Consider the following 21,653-nt stretch of genomic DNA (forward strand, 5'->3'; position numbering starts at 1 on the left):
ATGGACTATACAATAGTTTTCCCTTTCTCGTTGAGCTTGAGCACATGCTCAAGTTGGTATAAACACTTTTGTCTTTTTTATATCGACTTCCTTTCTCTTTTAGATGAATTTGAGAGGGAGCTTGAGCATGTGATCAAGCCTATAGGAGCCTTCTATGTTTCATATGACTTTGTGAAGTGTCTTTGAGACATAGAGGAAGAAAACTTGGCAAGATAATGGGACATAGCTTGTCAAGATTGTATCAACCCTCTATTTAACAAGAAGAGCTTGATAGTATTGTTTCCCCTTTGTCTTTGAGGGCATGGAAAATAAGTACCTCCTCTCTCATTGAGATGGCTATGAGACAATATGCTCTCAATCTTGGATTCACTCTTCACTAGGAAGGAGCTTGGTAAGACTATTTCCCTCCATCTCTAAGGGCAATATCGTAGTTTCCCTACTCTAATTGAGCTTGAGCACATGCTCAAACTCATATCAACACTGCCTTTTCCTTCTCTTTTAGATGCATTTGAGAGGGAGCTCGAGCATATGATCAAGTCCATAGTAGCCTTCTATGTTTCATATGAATTTGAGGTGTCCTTCTCTTTTAGATTCATTTGAGAGGGAGCTCGAGCATATGATCAAGTCCATAGTAGCCTTCTATGTTTCTTATTAATTTGAGGTGTCCTTAAGACATATAAGGAGGAAACTTGGCAAGATAATGGGACAAAGCTTGAGCAGATGCTCAAGCTTATATCAACACTCTACCTATGAGGAAGAGCTTGATAATATTGTTTTGCGTCTATCTTTGAGGGCATGGAAAAATAGTACCTCCTCTCTCATTGATATGGTAATCTTCTTATATCCATGTTCATTATGACTCACATCCACCTTACCTTTTATAAGCTTGTAGCAACACTATCTATTTGATATGTCTTTGATATGACTCAAAACTCTCGTTATCAATGATAACCTTGGCGATACACATTCATGGTATCTCATTTGCCTCTTTCTTCAGATGCCTTTGAATTAGAGCTTGAGCATGTATGCAAGCTTGCCTCAACCATCTCCTTTTTGGCAATAATTTTGGGATAACTTTAAAAAATAGCTTAAGCGTGTGGTCCAATTTGTATCAATCCTCTCCTGAAGAAGGTATAACTCTCTCAAGATCTCTTTGGGGTAGCAAAGATTGGCCATGTGGTCAAGCTTATATCTCCACTTTCTTTATGAGATATATCCCATAATAGAGATAGTTGAAATAGGTGTGCCTTATGGCCAATCACCAGCTAAAGGAGATGTACTTCATGATGTGGCAAGGCTTTCAAATAGAAATAAATCATTTATTAAGTTTCAAATTGGTAATGTGGTTGAGCTCAACACATTAACTCTCTTTGAGCTTAGCAAACTCTCATTGAGATGGAGATTTTCCATGTTTGGTAGTTAACATTTTCTTCATTACATTAGGTAGAGGTTTTGTATGCTCAGTTGGTTGTATTTTGATATTCTATGTTTGGTTATCTAGAATGTTTTCATATCTCTATTAGTTTCATGCTAGCATAGTCTAAGAATATTATTTGTGTTTTATAGATTATATCTTACAAGCTGGAGAAAACGTTTATTTTGTTGAGATTTGCAATCACATCCATGTTGCCTCTTTGTTCTATGAAGTAGATGGGTAGAGGATATGCAGGCAAATTGAATCCCATAGGCATAGAGGGGAAAACTACCCCCTACCCTATTCTATATAACATTGTACTTGGATGTCACTTTCATGATGTGATGAATGCAATGCCATTGTCATTTTGTTCTTCAGTCTAGTGTACTTAGTTTGCTTGTGTTTGTACTTTGAGTCAAGTCTTGATTCCTGTAATGTCTAAGTACTCATGAATCTAGGTTGGTCTATGAGCCACCATAGCTGCCATGCTCTAGATTTGTGTTTTTGCATGGTATCAGAGTAAAATTGAGCATGGCTTAGCATGTTCTAGCTCACCTCTTTGCTTTTACAGGTCCCCTCTCACTTCTCTCAGCTTAGGTCCAACTTGGGTTGAGTGCATGAACTCATTTTACACCTCCATCTTCACTTTGCCCTCTTGTGTGCCATAGCCAACAGACAGTACCCATAACTCAGTTGGAGCTTCTTGATCTATGCCTACAACCCATATCTCTTCATGCTTCCTTCTAGGGGAATGTTTCTGAAGTCAAGGCGTAGCTTTCCATCACGAGAATGCCTGACATTGATCACTTTGTAGGCTGGCATTGTGGAAATTCGTGGTCGCAGTCCCTGAACAGGCGTAGCCTATTTGTACCGTCTCTGCACTTCCTACATGCTACGATTTGGGCCACCACCATGGGTCTTTGAAAGCCCATAAGATAGGCTTTCTACCCGTGTAAAATTTTTGGGAAATGATCAAGTCTACAATGCACATGAGCAGAAAAACTAGTCACTAGAACCCTAACTCACAGTCCTCCATAGCTTTTTGAGCTCAAGGTAATCTCTCACTTTAGTTTCTCTCTCTTGCCACTCAAATTAACCTATTGCTACTCTGATTCACTGATCTACTTGGTGACACACACCAAGGAAGGAAAGATCATTGGAAATTTTTGGGAAATCCTGGTGATTTTGTTTGGCAAGATTGAAGCATAGTCAAGCATAGTGTCTCTTGACACTGATCTAGTGACTCTTGTCACTTCTGTCGTCTAACACAATCGGCTTTACCTCTGATCAAATATGAGATTTTTGTAATACTCTAGCATCAAATCAAGGAGGGGAAGACTCAGAATTGCAACACCTTGAAGACCTCAAATATCTTTGAAGATTTCAAGTTCAAAGGGCATACTTCAAGTTCAAAGGGCATACTAGTCACCTAGTATCTTTTGATACTAATCACCTAGTGCTTCTTGGCACTTGTGCTCAACTCTTCTGCTACTAAAATCTAAAGTTTTTTGGAGCTGATTTTCTTGTTGATCTTGCAACCTCAGCATGGGCAAGGACTCACTGATAGTTTGATTCAAAGGGGTCGGGTTTCACACCTCGCAGACCCGCATCAAGCTCATCTTAATGAAGAAGGATCTTTGGGCCATCACAAATGGCAAACAGAAGAAGCCTCGGGATACAAACCTTGCTGTCACATGGAAAAAGAATGATGACAAGGCACATGCCATTATCAAACTAGAATTGGATGACAGCTACATCCACCATGTGGATACTTGTGAAACCTCTAATGATACATGGAAGAGATTAGATACTTTGTTTGGTGCACAATCAAAGCCATCTAAGTATGGATTAGTGATTGAATTTTTCAGGCTAGATATGAAATCAAACACATCTCTTGCAACTCACTTAAACTACATGGAAAGTCTCTTAACTCAGCTTGTAGGAATTGATCTCAAGATGGATGAAGATATTCGTATTGGTGTGTTGTTAAAAAGCCTACCTCCTGACCATAATAATGTGTCAACTACATTGATCAACATGCCTAGTCCTAAACTGGTTTGACATTAAGGCCTCATTACTAGAAGAAGAAAAGAAGGTAAAATTCAAAGAAGAATCAAGCACCTCTAAAGATGAACAAATGTTATATGTAGGTACCAGGTACAAAGGCAAGAAAGATCATCTGATATGTGAATTTTGCAAAACGATCGAGCACATGAAGAAATTTTGTCATGCCAAGAAGAGGTCCCAAAAGGCCTATCTAGTTACTGTTAAAGAAGAAGAAGACCATGGAGCAAAAGAAGAAGAAGAAGATCACCAGGAGAAGGACAACAAACCTCATTAGTCCTTCTATTTTGATAGAATTTTTTAGCCTTGTATTGCTAGCCCTAATGCTTCGGACATTAGCTTGTAAACTCCTCATGTAACCTTGTACTATAGCCTCTGTACACTTTGTGAGATCCTTGTTACAGCCTTTGGATGCCCACCATGTCTTTGGTACCCACACAACTTTTTCTTGACAACCTGTGTGTTTACCATGTTTGTGGTGTGCCCACACTTTTCAGGTGGTTGCTCACTAAAGCCTCTGCACACTTTGTACTTCTCTGATTGTGATTGAGGAGGGGTGTTGAGATTTGCAATCACATCCATGCTGCCTCTTTGTATGAAGTAGATAGGCAGAGGATATGTAGGCAAATTGAATCCCATAGGCATAGAGGGGAAAACTGCCACCTACCCTATTCTATATAACATTGTACTTGGATGCCACTTTCATGATGTGATGAATGCAATGCCATTGTCATTTTGTTCTTTAGTCTAGTGTACTTGGATTTCTTGTGTTTGTACTTTGAGTCAATTCTTGATTCCTGTAACGTCTAAGTACTCATGAATCTAGTGTTAGTCTATGAGCCACCATAGCTGCCATGCTCTAGATACATGTTTTTACATATTTGCTATTGGATAATGTAGAAGTTGGTTTTGGTTCCATATGCTCAACTTTTCCAAATGCAATCTACGATGGATCAAAGATTGGGATGGGTAATGCTTTTGTGATATTGAATGCATGCTTCAAAAATGTCATGGTTCCTTTTCCTACTTTAGATGTGAAAGAGTTGAAAGATGATGTGTGGAGAGCTATTCGATGGCCCTTATTGGGTGTAAGGCTATTAGTTAATAAAGAGAATACTACAACTTTAGTATCTCCAGTTGATGATTTTGAACAAATAAAACACTGTGGTGTTACTAAAAATGTGGATGTCTTGCATATGTGTGAAGAAAGTATACCCTCTAATGGTTCTATACTGCTTGATGCAATGTCACCTACCTCAGACCAAGATGATGCAATGTCATCTATCTCACTCCAAGAAGATGTGCTAAGGATTCATCAATCATGGAAGGATTATCGTGTCACCTTATGGGATGAGAGTAAGGTTCTCAAATTCCACGAAGGTGTTATACTATTTGTGCATCCAGATAATGCTATACATTTTGACTACTTGGGAGAGAGTTGTATTGGGATTAGCATAGAGTATACTTTCATTGAAGGTTCTCAGGAGAATTTGTATACAGTTGTGAATAGTCTTGACATAATTAGGTGGCCAATTGATCAAGTGACTTTGTTGGATGGTAGTCCACTACCATGTTCTTCTTTGGACCAATCACCCAGTAGAAAACCTAAGCACTTCAATTGGTGGAATCCTAGATATGGCTTCTAATAAACCATTCTCTAAGAAAAGGAAGTATACTTTCATCAAGAGTGTTCCAAGAGACATGTCTCCAACAATTGCTAGCACATATACTTCACTTGGTTCAGTACAACAAGTAGCTATTGTGGATTGTTGCTCTAATAGATGTTGCCAATATGCAAATTGTGGTACTAGTGTGATGCAAATATGTAGACAATTTTGGGGGAAAAACTCGAAATCTCAAACTAATTATGTATATGATATACTTTCCACTACTTGGCATGATGACAGTACAAGGAAGATCAAGTACACTTTCAAGATAGATGGGCTCACTGTATGTTGCAAGGCATGGTACATAGTGCATGGAATTCCTAAAACAACCTTTTATCATTATAGAAGCAAATTTGAGAGTGGAGCAAGGTGTTATGTCCATGGAAATACAAAAAGACTAAAGAGAATCCAAGCACATTTGGGGATGGCAAGGTTATTTGTAAAAGAGTTTGTTGAAAAAAATGAAGAACATGTGCCAAACAGAAGTAGGACATTGCTTGATGGGGTCAGAGAAACTCAATTGGTTATTCCAGATACGTATAAGCAAGTTTACATTTTACATGAGGTGAATTTGTCACTACAACAACTAGGTTACAAAGCAGGAATGTCAAAGTTAACATTCGATAGAATCAACTTGAAGCCATAAAGGATATTTAGGAGAGACAAAGCATATCTACAAATAGACAGTTTCATATGCCACAAAAGCTAAGTTGTAGGAACCTCTACTACACATGGCGTAGGTACTCAGAGGTTCAACCAAAAAAATATGTGTGCATCATTCATGATAAAATGGATTTAAAGAAGATTGCAATCCCTAGATTGACTCAAGTTCCAAAAGAGTTGGATTTAGAATGGCAACTCCAAGTATCACTTATTGGAGCAATCACTCATAATCATGGAGAAGGTCACTATGGGCACTTTGCGCTAAATGGTATATGGCCTTCTGATCCTAATCTCACAATTGGATCTCTTGCATTTTATTTGCATAACTTAGAGAGAGCAGATAGACATGATATTGGGGATCTAGTGACCAGTGGTCTAACAAGGGGTAAAAATTCATTGTTTAATGCTTTGAATGGTAGAAATGCACTAGATTACCATATAGCTCATGGTGGCAAATGACAACTACAACCACCCAATAAACATCCTTGTACTGCTAAGTTGTATATAAATGGCTGCTCATCAAATGGAGAGGATATGGTGATTGATATCAACAACAATAGCAAAGTACTTCCTCTACCTGGGAGCACTCATTTCGTAAGCTCCCAAAAAATTTGTTACTACAAATGGACAATTGTGCATCAAAGAATAAGAATAGATATGTATTCACATATCTCTCCCTTCTTGTTGCAAGGGGGGTTTTCAAAATTGTGCATCTTGGTTTTTTGATGGTGGGCCATACACATGAGGACATAGATGCAATGTTTGGTCGATATTTAAAAGTCTTGAGAATAGAAAAAATATGCCCACATTTGATGGAGGTACTACAAACATCCACATCATCAATGCTAGCCCCATTTTTACTTACACGAGCTCCCAACTTTAAGAATTTTATTGATGGATACCTTTGCGATGGTCCCGATGCCCTTGTTGGCCACTCAAAGCCACTCCAATTTCAGTTTTTATGTAGGGAACTAGTCCAACCATGCAATATAAAGCGCATCCAAAAATAGTTGATTGGATGCCTAAGGATGGAGGTCTAGAGTTATGGAAGAAGGATGCCCAAGGTAGATCACTACTTCCGAGAAGATGTCTTGAATTGTTGCTAATGGCTAGTTTTGTCAAGGATCACGAGTTAGTTATACCAAGGATAAAGGCTCATATGAGGTTTTGGGAGAAAATAGGAAAGGGTCATGATATCCCTTTGTACTTCAAGCATGTTATCGACTATTGGCATAATATTATTAAAGAGATTGAGAGTCCTATTAGTCAAGCAAAGAAAAATTTTGCATCAAATGCAGACTTTTGGCCAGGACATGTCAAATAGATGATTTTAGCATCACATAGAAAAATGGAGACTCCGAAAAAGATGAAAAATGGTTAGGATTTGAGCAATGGAATGAACACTATTGTGGGTCATGTTCTTTGAAACCAAAGGAAGAATTAAAGTTGTATATTGATGTGTAGCATGGAGAATTCCTCCTACTATGTCATCCAAATGACAACATCTATCCCATTCGGATTGTGGTTGCTAAGCCAAATGTTGAGGTGGATAGGACATCACCAAACAACCAAAAAGTTTTCATCTAGTATTGGGCACCATGTGCAAAAAGGAAGGATATGGATGATGTAGAGGTTTATCATGATTGTTGGAATAAGTATTGGATGGAGAATAAGGTAGACCCAAAGGTATGGGAACATGTTGGTTCAATTGTTTGAGCATGGAAACCAAATGGACAGGTTCAGCATAAAGGAGTGAAGATACCAAAGACTGCATGTGAGAAGGCACAATCAAGCCTATGAAACATGCAACTTTAGTTCATGAGCACATAAAGGGTAACTAACAATGCCTTCAATATCATGTTTCCTTAAATTATATTTTGTTAACTATTGAGTTTTGACTATAATGATGTCAATGACATTCAAATTTCATTAAATATATTGTAGTTTTCATTTGAATTTATGCAAGTTTTATTTGATCTTTTGTCTTGTGAAGACTTTGTACTATGACATAGTCTAGCAATGTAACCCTAAACTAGTACTTGTGACTACTTGGAAGGAGTTCAAACGGTGTTTTAAAACACCACCCACTTTTTCTTGAGAGTTATTACTAAAAGATAGAGTTACCAAGTCTTGCCAGTCCAACATACTTCTCATCATATACTATCATCAATGACCTTGCTAATATTGATATTCACCATAAAATAACAATATTAGCTAGTAATAGTCAAGAGGGCTATTCATATTCAATGTATAGATGTATGGCCTGGTCACATAGCTCAGCTCAAAATCAAAAGAGAGTAATAAGCATACTAAATTTGATACTTCTCAACCATATTATCCCTTCCTAGACTCATAAAACTAGACAAACTTACTATAACAAATGTTCACCTTGGAAATTTTAATTTTCCAGTAACATGGGATTTTTCCCATTTTACCTAAAACACTCTTTATATCTTTTGACTAAATTGTCATAGTCACTTGTCCATTTAATTGAAAGAGATATATCTTCTAAGACGATGGCGACGACATATATCTCACTTAAGTTAAAAGTTGTCATCATCGCTTTGCCCATATATCTTTTGAGATTACATATAGTTGAATTGACTATAAATAAAATAACCACTTTTACCTTGAGCTTATGCAAAATTCTAATCATGTGCTCATTACGTGTTGCTTCTAATTTGACTTCTTAATCTTTAACCCCTTTTCTTAAATCACAAGCTACTATAGGTAGCACATAGAGAGAGAGAGAGAGAGAGAGAGAGAGAGAGAGAGGCTAACACTCACACCATCACTCTTTGTATTATAAGTTTGCTAAGGCATTTGTAATAATTTATTTCAACATTCATTCTGCATTTTTTTGTGTGTTGTGTGTGTGTGCATGCGTGATAAACCATATTTGAGCTTTGCACCAATCTCTTCATGCTTGTCTTGATTGGTTAAGCAACAAAGATTTAACTTTTCATGCTCTCTAATAATGTTCATGTGAAAAGATCCCGCTCATTGAGGAATCCCATTCTTTTGAATATATTTAAAGTAGCTTAATAATTGTTTACAAGAAATATGCGTAGATGTGTTGTGAGGTGGTTTATACGTGTTAACACAATATTAGTGAGTTTGGGAATCTCCTAATTTCCATTTTTTGAATACTAAAAAGGTGGCACCCGGATAACATGCCCATAAGTTTCTCAAAACCATATGATGTGACCTATCATTGGAAATCACTTGAAAAATGGAATCTATTGAGCTATGGAGCACTTGATTTGGAGTTATAGTGTTCAAGCTATGACAAATTCAAAGATTTGACCACGTGTCCCAAACTTGTGGAAAATTCCCATATTCCCCAATATGGTGTTTGTTGTTGTATAGTTCCTTTCTATGGGCACTCGGCATTTCGACCTGGCCCTCCATAAAAGAGAGAGGTTTTCCAATTCTCATAGTGAACAACTTTGACATCATAGCAAGCAGGGTTGCTAGCATATGTCACCATGTCATCCAGTGATATGTGTTTCATCTTGTTGTTGGAATCAACAACTTGTATGGACTTGACAAAAGCAGATTTTGTGTATCCCTCTTTAGGAAAGTGACCACTGCCCATTTGGGTTGTTGTGTGTTGCCCATTGTCTGCACCCACGTTTGCAGTCTCTCCACCCCATTGCATCATATTTGCACTATCAGAGAGGTGCTTGAACAAAGAGCTTGGCCAATATCCTACCACTTCTGAGAAATAACTCAGCCACCAATTTCCAGTCTCTGGATCCTATGTACAATGACACAGGAAACTTGTTAGCACAAGAAGCTCATTAATGCAACTCATATCATTCTGATGATTATGTGCATCCTCACGCAACTTCGAATTATAAATGTGGTTCAAGAGTAGCTACCTTCCACACAGAGAGATCAATTTCAAACTGGTTTCCTTGATAAGTTGAGAGTGGAGCAATTGTAGATCCCAATGCTACCAGTGAAGATGTTTGCACAAATCCAGGGCTACATCGTAGGTCAAAACACTGGTGTTGTGTGTAATAATCATTCTGCACACAGTCACATTATCCACTAGCTACTTAGATTTGCATCCAAGTCATGAGTAGCACATAATTATATGTTTACACCTTATAAAATGAGTAGGTACTGATTGATGAGAGTAAGGCGCCCTAATGATTACCGTCCAAAATGCAAAGAAGCGAGGATTACTATCACCATAAAGTCGAGGATTCACCTGCGAAGGTAGAATGACTTATAAAAATATTGTACAATCGCCAACATGGGTAAACTAGATGACTGACTGTCCAAGTAATCAATCAACACAACAGAACGTTTGAGATTGAGAAGTGTGAGCATTAAACCAGCCATCCAGTTTCGATAGTCTCTAGATCAGTTCCTTCGTACTGGCCCGCTACTACCCAAATCTGCGCCACACTAATCTCAGGCTCCACTTGCACTCGCGGTTTCCACACATTGAAGGTCGCCGTAGTACCATACATCTTGTCTCCCGGTTTGTAACTTGCTTGTGCATACTGTATACACAGACAAAAGATCTGCAAATTATATCAGGAATAGAATATCATGATCACAGCTTGAGAAGTTTCATGCAACACATGATTAGGCACTAATCAAATTATCACAGACCACTACATTCTCCTGTATAATTATCACATTTTCGCAAGATATCACGTGGGCTGAAAGGAATTCCTTGATCCATTGGTTGTTTCGTCAAGAAGACAAGCGACAATCATGTGGGCTGAAAGGAATTCCTTGATCAATTGGTTGTTTGGTCAAGAAGACAAGAGATTTTAAAAGATGAAGTACAACGCAGTCTATTAAAATGAAGTATTCTAGAGTCATGCAGCAATTAATGATGTAAATTAAGTTAAATTGATCTTGTGGTTTGATGTTGATGTAAAGTTAGCTTTTTAATGAAGAAGAAAGAGAGATAGAGAGGCAACAATAAACAGCCAAGGTCTTGGAGAAGAGGATGAGGGTGTAATACATAAGTTGGCAAGTCTTTAGTTTCTACTTGAAAAATAAGAAATGATTGAGGTTGAGTAGTTAATCTAAATATGATGAGTCGCACATGACTTAAACTAAGAATGAGGGCGAGGACATGTGCAAGTAAGTAAAGTGGCCACTGACCTACGCATATCCAACATCAATCAACTTGAACCTCGTCAAATAAGGAACTTAATCCACTTTCCTAAGTACTTCTAAAAATGGAGGTGCTTGGGTTTACTCTATTGACTTCTTAGACATGGAAGTTTGCTAACCATTGCATTATTTCTCTCTTGTTTGATCAAGGTTTCTCTCCCCTTTCTATAGTCCATCAAGCTCTGGCTCCACTATCAACTTGATTTGCACAAGCCTATAATTGATGCGTATGTTCAATTACATTGGCAACTAAAGTTGTAAACTTACAGGTGGTGCGGCTCTAACTCTACTCTTTAACTTGGTCTTATGACAAGGTAACAACTTTGCCTTATTCGGAGATTGGTGGCAAATGAAATAACTATAATGGAGACTTGAGAGGCTCTCCAAATTCAAGAATATTTCACCTCTACATGCCCTACACATGTGATAGGGAGTGAAAAGTGTTCAAAAACCTGTTTTGGGATTGCCTAGAGGTACAAGCCCTTTGGCAATAGATAAAAGAAGGCATGAAGAGAATCAATTTAATTGAAAGAAAAATGATCATTTTTAATTATAGAGACAATTTGAGTGAGGTTTCAAAAAATGTATGGGTAGTTCTTAGAGATTTAGTTGTATGCTACGGTCCGATCCTTAGAAAATGATGTTGTCTATGGCAAGGTTAAGCAAGCCAAAGGTGGTTTAGGTGGCTATAGTAATAGCATTTTTATTGCTTCTCAAGTCTTGTTGGGGAAGCTTGCTAAGAACAATGCTTGACCTTTGTGTGTGTAAGCAATCTGATGAAAAGCTTAGGCACTTAAGATGGAGTGATATGATATTCTCTCTTTTTTGGCTAGGTGATGTAAATATTACCTACATTAATACAATGCACGTTACAAAAAAACAAAAACTTTGCCTTATGGTTCTAGGCATAAGGATAAATCATATATTCAAATGATGTACATGTAACGGGATGTAAGGACATGTCATTTAGGAATTGAGGCTATAAGTTGCTTAGTTGGTTGTACTACATTATTTGCAAACTAGGCATTTAGGCACCGTAAGGTACTTGATCATGGAGTTCAAAGGTGAACGTATTTTGAGAGGCAACAAGAACCATACTCTTGAATTGTTTAAATTCCCCCCAAGCTTATCCCAAATTATAGACAAGTATGCATTTATTATTATGTCATTATTGTTTTTATATCCAAGTGACACTCTTTCAAGAGGTAATATCCTAGTACTACTATCCTAATAGCACTCAAGAGTAACCATAAAGGATATTTTGTAATTCACCAAAATCATTAATTAGTTGACTTGAGACTTAGATGTCAAATATGCAATAATCATCAAAATGCAATTCTAAATTTCCTAAATAAAGGATGTGTGAAAATTTGTATCTAACTATGACTAATTATGCACATATGTCTCACATATTGTGATTGTGTGGTAGATTCGTATTTACCTCATGAAGATACCCATCAAGCTTGATACCCTTTCTTAAGAGGTGAATGCTACTTGAAAATTTCTCATTTTGGATTGCACCCAATGAGGTGCCATTTGACTTGAAGAGGTGATGGCTATCTACCACAGGAAATGTCTCATTTTGCAAAATTGCATCCAATGAGGTCATTAATCTTCGTATTGGAATCGTGCCGTTAGGACAAATGCTCTTTTGATGCCAAGGTTGTGTTCCAAGTGCTAGCATGCGTGCTAATGAAGTACTTGAGGTTAACACTCTTTTAGGGAAAGAGCTTGGAAATTCCTGCGACGAATATAAAAAAGTTATGAACTTTCTTGGTCTTAGCTAAGTAGTTGTCTTGTAAAAATTGTTGGATTCCACTCTTATTTGTTTCTAGTTTTGGTATGGCCACATTATCAAGTTCATAGGAAAGTGATGAAATGTACTAGTAAACAATATGCATTCCTACTGCTTAGTTGATAGTATTCATAAAAGTTTTGCTATAAATCAATTAAAACATGTGGATTCTAAATGAATATAATATTTGATGAAAGATCAAGGGTACGCATGTTGTTATTATAATTACCTGAAAAGTGTGATCTTTCATTGAGGGATGAGTCAATGCAGGTTGCGCCTCTCGTGGAATGCAATCAATAATATCACCGTCTGGGCTCTACAACATTGTAAATGTAAGATTGCGAATAATGCATTGCTTATATAATGAATCATGCCAATGAAATTGTTGTAGTATTGACCCATTCATGTGTGTGAGTATGCATGCAAGCCACACGTTAATGTATAAAATCTATGTGCACATGTTTTAGGCATAGAAAATGAAGCGCTCTCTCTCTCTCTCTCTCTCTCTCTCTCTCTCTCTCTCTCGTAATACTAGCAAACATCCATACATGTTTCCGATTGCGTACTGTGGATGTGGATACACACATATAATACTAATAAATCATAAGATCCACACACATACATCGATCCATGCATACACTATGTACGTGTATCATATGCGCTAGCTGGCGCTCGGTAATTATAGTGCGCGCGGTGGTTGTCATTGTGAAGCTCCAGAGGGTATAATTGGAGAGAGAGAGAGAGAGAGAGAGAGAGAGAGAGAGAGAGAGAGTTAATTACTTGGATGGTGTGGGTCGCAGCGGCTGCAGGAGGCTTGTCGACGTCGTTAATATTGAGGGTGGTGGCGCCATGATCAGTAGTAGTACTGGCAGTGATCAGGAGACGACGGGCGGATGCGACAGTATGATGAGTAATATTGCTATTCACTAGCGATGATGATCCCGTCATCATCGCCATCGTATAGCTCATCATCACTGCTAATATCTGCATCAAACTCACGATCGTCTTTATTCGCCTCATTATCGTCGCCGTCGTCGTTTCCAGTAGTATAGAGTATTCCCTCCTGAATTAAACTCGGCTCTCGAACTCTCATCAGTATATAATTGATCGGCCAGTAGTGGTAGTAGGCACAGCTGCGATGATAATGATGATGATTATCTCATTGAGCCTGTTCGTTCCTCTTTATATTATTAACATGTGCATCCTGCATTAGTCGGCCCGCCCCGGCCCGACAAATTTCATAATTCTATATAATTTTAATGACAATCTTATTATCTCAGCGTAAGAAACTTACTTACATCCATCGAAGTAGATTAGATCGAACATACAATTAACGATGAGGTTGTAACTCAAGCGGTCAAAGTTTGTGGGTGTGTACATGGGTATGTTAGTTCAAACTTTGGGTTCACCCTTGAGACATCTTTCAAATTTCAAACTTTTCTCCCAAAAAAAAAAAAAAGGTTGATAGCTAGACTTAGGTTTTGGGATTTTGTCTTGTAGACAATTTGAGGTCGGTATTGGTAATTTTGCTTGCCTTTCTAAGAGTCCTTGTGAAAGGCAGAGGAATTAGGTAGGGAGAAGGGGAGCTCTGAAATAACCATCTCATCACTATATTTAGTAATCTCTTATAAAAAATTTCATGGGTATATAAATCGTTATCTGATTCTTCTTTAAATCCTCCTTACAAGCATACACGGTAACTTGTGAGCCTCTTCTCCATCTATCTACCCAAAGGTATCTTAAGAAGAGGGCTAAGAGGTGAGAGAAAGGAGAGCAAAAGAGAGAGAAAAGAGAAGAGAGAATGAGTGATGAGGAGAGAGAAATACTAGAGAGATAGAATAGAAGAGAGAGAAGCCATAAGAGTTATGAGCAGGAAGATGAGATAAGAGACAATAATTGTATTTGACAAGGTATTATCAATAATTTGTCACTAAAATATAAGTCTTTCTAGCTTTTTACAATCTATTCCTTCCCAAAGGTTTTTGCCCATAAGTTCAAATTTACAATAGCTAAAAAGGATGGAGAAAACACAATCCTACTCTAATTTCACCTATATAAATGATGGAAAATGAATAAAGAGAATGAGATTTATTAACCAAACTAAAGATATAAAGGAAAGTCTCTACCATGTACATAATCCAGATGACATCTTCAAAAAGAAATATGAGCCTTTAGATTGTAAAGAAAATGTCTCTATAGTGAATATATAGCTTGTTGAAAGAATAGGCCTTATCGAACAAAAATTGAAACAGCTTTTGATAGAAGTCTCCAAATGAAGCATGCCACATGTCAAATGTAGCTATTGAAGAGTACTTTGACCGTATGTAGATAGCATATTTCTAAAAATTAGGTAGAATAAAATTTCTTTTAAAATAGAGTACTATCTAGGCCATGTTTACACCACTATAATTAGCTCAACTATAACTATGCCTCAACTACACTAATGTATCCCATAAGTAGAAAAACTTGTCCAATATAGAATCTAGCCTCTTAGAAGCTTCCTCAAGTGAAAAATCTCTCCATTTGATCAAATACTTAGTGATAGAACAAGAGTGAAGCTTCTTCTCATGGTGGCCGATGATCTCCGCATGGAGATATTGAATAAGACATTCTTTATCAATAGGAGATAGTTCATCAATTGTTTCCACTTGAGTATCATAAAAGGGTTTGAGCTTGCTGACATAAAATATATACATTATGAATCTTAGTGGAAGAGGAAAGTCCCAGTCTATATGCCAAGTCTCCAACATGCTTGTAGAGGCGAGCTACCGCCAAGACCCACTGACCGCTTATTGTTCAAGTGTTTTTTAGTAAACACCTATGGCTATCTATCACCTAGCCGACGCAACTTCGGTGCTACCAGGGTGTAGTGAGCTTACCTTGATGCCCAAATGAGTTGCCTCCTCCCTTAAGTACGCCGGTAGCTTCACGATTCGTGATGCAAGCTCAAGCAATCTCAAGCCTTTACCTTCAAGCTCCATCCTCCATAGCCGCACGTGCAAGACAAAAGAAGAGAAGAGAAGAGAAGAACAGAGGAGATGATGGAGAGCTTCTTCTCCTTGATCCCTCACCCTCACACACTCAGTCCCTCACACTCTCACACTCTCACACTCCCTCTCTCAAGCACACACAAGTAAGCAAGAAGGAGAGAAGAAGACGAGTCCACTTTGCCACACACCAAAGAATGAGCTCCTCATTCACTTTTCAACTTTATATACAAAACCCTAAACCCCTTTTGGGCGGTCATCCCCTTATCTCCTTTTTCACATGGTTGGCCGTGGCCTAGGCCATTTTTTCCCTCAGGTAAGTTATGAATATATGTGTGCATCATATGGGTTCAAAACAAGGTATTTTTAAAATACCATTTCTATACATTTTTTACATATAGAAGGGTATAATATAAAGGGGTTATTCACAAATGGAATAAAAAAGGGTTATGTTTTATTTAGGAAAAACTCACAGATAAGGATATTTATAAATAGGCCTTGAATGCATGTGATGCACATAATATACATATAGTAACTTCCTCAAGTTTTTTCCATTGTCCTCCTATCTTCCTAGCTTCCTTCCTACCGCCCATCTACCTTTGCAGTTTGCACAGGAGAGAGCTTGGTGCTTTTTTACAAAAAGTTTTAGGGATGCCTCGCATTTAAAGGTGTAATTTTTCCTTTGTCTTAGCTTTTGAGGCCGCCCAGTGCGCTCTCGGTCATTTCCCTTTCTGCTTCTTCTGTTGTGTCTGATTTCCTTCTAGGCCACCTCTTTTAGGTCCCGACTCGCACTTTTTTACTTTTTCCACTTTTTTGTTGTGCTACAGTTAACATTACCCTCCTCCTAGCACTATAGTCCCATGGCATTGATGGGAAGTAATTGGAAGGTAGGATGGGTGTAGCCAGATTACTTTTTTGAGTTTGTATACCAGCCCTTGCAGGGGATGGTGTTGGATGGATCAACCCTTGAAATTGAATATGGTTTTGGGCCTGGTTCTTTGCTAATGCTAACAATAGGGGGATCTCTCCTTTGAAATTGAAGATAAAGCTTGGGCGAGTCCCTCCCCGATGTTGACCTTGAGTGGATATGTCCCTTGAAATTGAAGATCATGTTGGATGGATTCTTCTTGGAGAATGGCAGATGGACATCTCCGTTTTTGAAATTGACAATGGTATTGGAGAGATGCCTCCTCATGCCTTCCGAGGGTGCTATGACTTGAGCTTAAGATGGCTTCTCCTTATTCCCTTCAAGTTGCCTTACCCCTTCACTTATGCCCGTACAGACTTTCCCACTTGCACAAGAGGAAACCTGGTATTTCTCATAAAATGAATTACATTGCACCTCACACTTTCCTTGTGAGAGCCTTCAGAGATTCTCCCTCATCCTTGAGGGAGCATCCTTCATCCTTGAAAAGACTTCTCTCATCCTTGAGGAAGCATCACCAAAGTAGTCAGAGCTTCCCCACGTTGTTTCAGAGGTTGCCATCCCATGCACTATTCCTAATGAGCTTCTTCATTCACTTTTTGATTGAGGCCTCCTTCGTCTTCCTTTGCTTTTCTTTGGTGGCTACATGGTGACACGTGCAACACTAGGAGTGGAAGTTGATGATGATATGGTTGTAGGGGAATCAGCCTTTGGAAGAAATCGATCAACCGGTTGAAGTGATGGGAGCCGAGAGTGTATTGCATGGATAATGGGGCCTCCAAAGTTGGTGGGTTGCAGCATTGATTTATACCTAAAAAGAAAAGAAGGTGCACAAATTAGGGGTGTGTCTGCCTTACTGTGTGGTGCATAGTGCTCATGCTATCATAAAGGAAATCCTCGGAGTCGACTCTACTAGTAATATGGAGTTCCTCTTCTGTGAAAATTTGATCTAAATAGGGATGCCCTCTCGCATGTGGTCCTCAAGGGGTGGATTACAAACGATGGTCAACACCCCATAGGAAGTTGGAGCTACATATGTCGGGTCATACTCTGCAGTTTTGGGTCGTGCTTCTCTATTCAACATTTGCCATGAAACCCTTCTAGTTCTCATTGAAGTCGAAGAGCATACCATTTGCGTAAGAAGGAGGAGTCGTTGGCAGCAGCGAGTTGCTTCAACTTTTTAATTTACTAGTCCGTGGCAATGACTTTTCTCTTAACATAAGATGTGGTCATGCATTACTTGCATACTTGTTCAATGGAAAGCTCGTTGGCAATGAGTTCTTGGACTACCTGGGAATTTTTGACAAAAAAAAATTCAGATTCCTCCCATGAGCAAGGTAGCGTACACACTTCCGTTGCTAAAGGCTCGTCCAAAAGACCTAAGTCCAGTTGATCGTAACTTTTAGTAAGCATGGTAAACGTGGCATCCAAGAGGCTGAGGCAAGCAACCAAGTCATCGCTTGTATTCTCAACTAAGTCTGCAGAGCCAAGGTTAGAATGAATCTCTGCTCTAGTAAAAGGGTCTAAGGCCAGCAGCAGGTGGCTTAGGTTTGGTTGGGCTTGATAGTTCTACAACTGTCGAGTGCAGATCTGTTGGCTGGGGTTGTGGCCTTAGTACATAGGTGTGGCCAGTCCAGTGGGTAGCATGCTACTAGATGCTTGGGCAATAGTTTGGGTACTAGAATGGCAAGGTTGAGGCAGTTTAGAAGTAGCAAGCTTTGGTTTGGGTTGATAGACTTGTTGAGTCTCGATGGGTTTAGGTTTTGGAAGGGTATTGGGCCTTGCAGTTAGAGGCTTTAGTGACGTTGATGCTTGAGTTTTCTTGATGCTTTGTGTGGTCAAGTTTGAGGGCGGCGTTTGAGTAGTGTCATTGGTCACCTTGGCTTTAAGTACTCAAATCTAGGTACCGTCCTTGTAATAGCCTTGCTCTTGTAACAAGGTCTTGGGGACCCATCACAGCTTAACCATTGTCGATGCCTGTAGTTTCTTATAGACCTCCTAGTTTTTGAGGGTGACAAGAAGACATGATCTAGGGATTGCTTCCACAACTACCACCAAGTCTAATAAGGCCCCAAAGATCGAGTAAAAGAAGTGGATGTGGCTAACGCCTTCTTAGATCCCGGCACCCCATAGATTGAAACTTGGATTGAAGGATGTTTTATTGCAGATGTATTGATTGATGGAGGCTCATCAATGAACATAATGACAAATGTGACAATGAAGGATCTAGGTCTACAAGGCATATAACCTACACAATGGTTTATTAGACTGGTAGATAAGAGCATAATTAATCCTTTGGGCATTCTCCCATATGTGAAGATAACTCTGGTGGAAGAGACTATTGGATGACCTATCTAGTGGTGAAATGAAATTCCTACAGGAACTCATACCCTCCACTTTATTGGGAAGACTATGGATTTTTGAAGCAAGAGCAAGGATAGATTGGTTTAAAGAAACCCTAATCCTAAGCAAGGAACCAAATAAAGTAGTATTGAAGTTATATGGTGCTCAAAAGGGACATGGATCCACCTCCATAGAAGACTCGTTTGACTCTCCCAATGAAGAAAAGTATAGAACATCAGACTACGTTGTGAAAAAAAATTCTCAAAAAAACCAAAAGCACAGTCCCTAACAATGGGCACCAAAATTCAACTCTTGAAAGATGCAAAGTCATTGTCAATGGGTGAATATCTTTTGCTGGAACCAGAAATGACTTTACACAATATTAGTGAGTTTGGGAATCTCCCAATTCCCATTTTTTAAATACTAAAAAGATGGCACTCGGATAACATGCCTATAAGTTTCTCAAAACCATATGATGTGACTATCATTGCGAAGCACTTGAAAAATGGAATCTATTGAGCTATAGACCGCTCGATTTGGAGTTATAATGTTAAAGTTATAACAAATCCAAATATTTGACCACGTGTCCAAAACTTATGGGGAATTCCCATATTCCCCAATATGGTGTTACTTCTAAAATTACATCTGACAATGAGATAGAAGCATCGATATATTTCTCTCCCTATTACATGGCCATAGCAGAGGTAGAGATAGAAGTAGAAGACAAAGCAGAGAACCTATTCTTCTCTTATAGAGCCCCTATAGAGGTAGAGATAGAGTCGAAAGAGGACAATGATGAAAGTCAAGATGCAAATCATGAAGGCAACATGCAAGAAGCTATCCAACCAAAAGAGGATACTAATGATGAGGAAGTCCAAGAGGCCACAAAAGCTAAAGATCCCATGCTGTTGGATAGAATGACTCTGGTGCCCTTTGGACTAGTAAATGAATCTCATTATATGCAAAGGATTTATAAGAAATGGATGAAGCAAAATAAACCTTCCTTTAGCAGTGGCTCTTGTTGCCCTAATTTATCCTTCTCAAGAAAGGACAATGATGATGTACCTTAGCAACAAGCACCAGTTCTATAGCCTAAACAGAACTTGGATGGTTCTTGTTATGTGACATTCGTAGATGCATCCTTAGAAGATGATTCCTTGATTTAGGAGGTAACTAACTTTCAAACAAAATTAGAAAAAGCCTTGATACCAATTCAACATCCCAAAGAGTCTGACAAGCCACCATTGAAGGAAGAAGCCACCTCTAGTAGAGAATTAGATGAGGAAGCTACTCCCTTGAAGGAGTTGGATATACCTAGAAGCATTCTGTAGGACCTTTGTTTGAGAAGTGGAAGGTGAAAAGTAATTAACTTTTCTGGATGCAGATGGCATTGAACATCACTTAAAGGTGGGTATCGGCCTTCTAAAAGAGGAGTTGTTGGTCCTATGTGACCTATCAAAGGAGAACTTGGACGTATTTGCATGGTCATATAAAGATCTAAAGGAGATCGATCCCACAGTGTGTCAAGATCACATCAGCCTAGAGCCAGAGGCACATGAATCCAAAATACTCAACCCTAGTGAGAGCAGAGTTGTTGAAGCTATTAAAAGTTGAGTTCATATATCTCATGGCCTATAGTGAATGGGTTTCATCCATTGTGGTCGTACCTCAGAAGAATGGAAAACTACGAATATGTGTAGACTTTTGTAGGTTGAACTCCAAGACAAAGAAGGATCATTTCCCTATCCCTTTCACAGACCAATCGTTGGATACAGTGATGGGACATGAGCTCTACTCCCTCTTGGATGGATTCAGTGGGTACAACCAAGTTTAGATAGTAGAAGAAGATCAGTCTAAGACAACCTTCACAATAGAATGGGATACTTATGCCTATAGAGTGATTCCATTTGGGCTCTGCAATGCCCCTGCCACATTTTAGAGAGTGATGACATCCGCATTCTAAAATCACCTGCATGATTTCATTGAGGTATATCTAGATGATTTTTGTGTCTTCAGCCTACTTTGTAAGCATTAGGGACACTTGGAGTAGTGATTTGATCAATGTCAAGAGTATGGGATCTCCCTTAACCTTGACAAATGCATCTTTGGAGTCTCTTCAAGAGTTCTTCTAGGTCACATTGTCTCTACACAAGGGATAGCAATAGACCTTGCCAAGATTGAGAAGATTGTAGCTTTGACAATAGCAATCGATCTAAAATAGCTGATAGGGCTTCTTGGCCATGTTGGCTACTATAAGAGGTTCATCACACATTTTTCTACAAAAGCAGCCCCCTTCAAAAGCTCTTGAGGAAAGGTGCAGAGTTTATTTGTACATATGAGTGTGAAGAAGCCTTCAATACCCTAAAGCAATGTCTGATTAAAGCACCAATTCTGGAACCCTCTAATTGGATAAAGGAATTCCATGTGCACACTAATGTATCAGTAGAAGGCTTAGGTGCACCCCTTTGCTAGAAAGGCTTCTCAAAGTTGGTTCAGCCCATCTACTACGCAAGCTATAAGGTCATTGATTGGAAAAGGAACTGCATAGTGATTGAGTTAGAGTGCCTCGTAATGATCTTTGCCTTGGAGAAGTTTCAATACTACCTACTATCAATACAATTTATGTTTTATGTGGATCATGAGACATTGT

General features: G+C 38.7%; 1 protein-coding gene across 1 annotated transcript; it reads right to left on the reverse strand.

The window, feature by feature from the left end:
* Positions 1–8,897: 8,897 nt before the first annotated feature.
* LOC148017587 (protein neprosin-like) lies at positions 8,898–10,422 on the reverse strand. The gene is made up of 4 exons (XM_087663177.1): positions 10,155–10,422; positions 9,974–10,027; positions 9,693–9,842; positions 8,898–9,568 (listed from the first exon to the last, which is right to left on the reverse strand). The coding sequence occupies exons 1-4, from the start codon at positions 10,290–10,292 to the stop codon at positions 9,185–9,187; spliced, it is 726 nt and encodes a 241-aa protein (XP_087519303.1). The 5' UTR covers positions 10,293–10,422; the 3' UTR covers positions 8,898–9,184.
* Between the last annotated feature and the right edge of the window lie 11,231 nt (positions 10,423–21,653).

Source organism: Lygodium microphyllum, chromosome 22 (assembly GCF_053477565.2).
Source record: "Lygodium microphyllum isolate KBCC chromosome 22, Lygodium_microphyllum_v1.1.10, whole genome shotgun sequence".
NCBI lineage: Eukaryota > Viridiplantae > Streptophyta > Polypodiopsida > Schizaeales > Lygodiaceae > Lygodium > Lygodium microphyllum.

Coding starts and splice junctions, on each gene's coding strand:
- LOC148017587 (XM_087663177.1), bottom strand. CDS start 10,292: ATGTATGGTACTACGGCGACCTTCAATGTGTGGAAACCGCGAGTGCAA. Junction 10,028..10,154: donor CTATCGAAACTGGATGGCTG/GTTTAATGCTCA, acceptor CTACCTTCGCAG/GTGAATCCTCGACTTTATGG. Junction 9,843..9,973: donor GCTTCTTTGCATTTTGGACG/GTAATCATTAGG, acceptor GACTGTGTGCAG/AATGATTATTACACACAACA.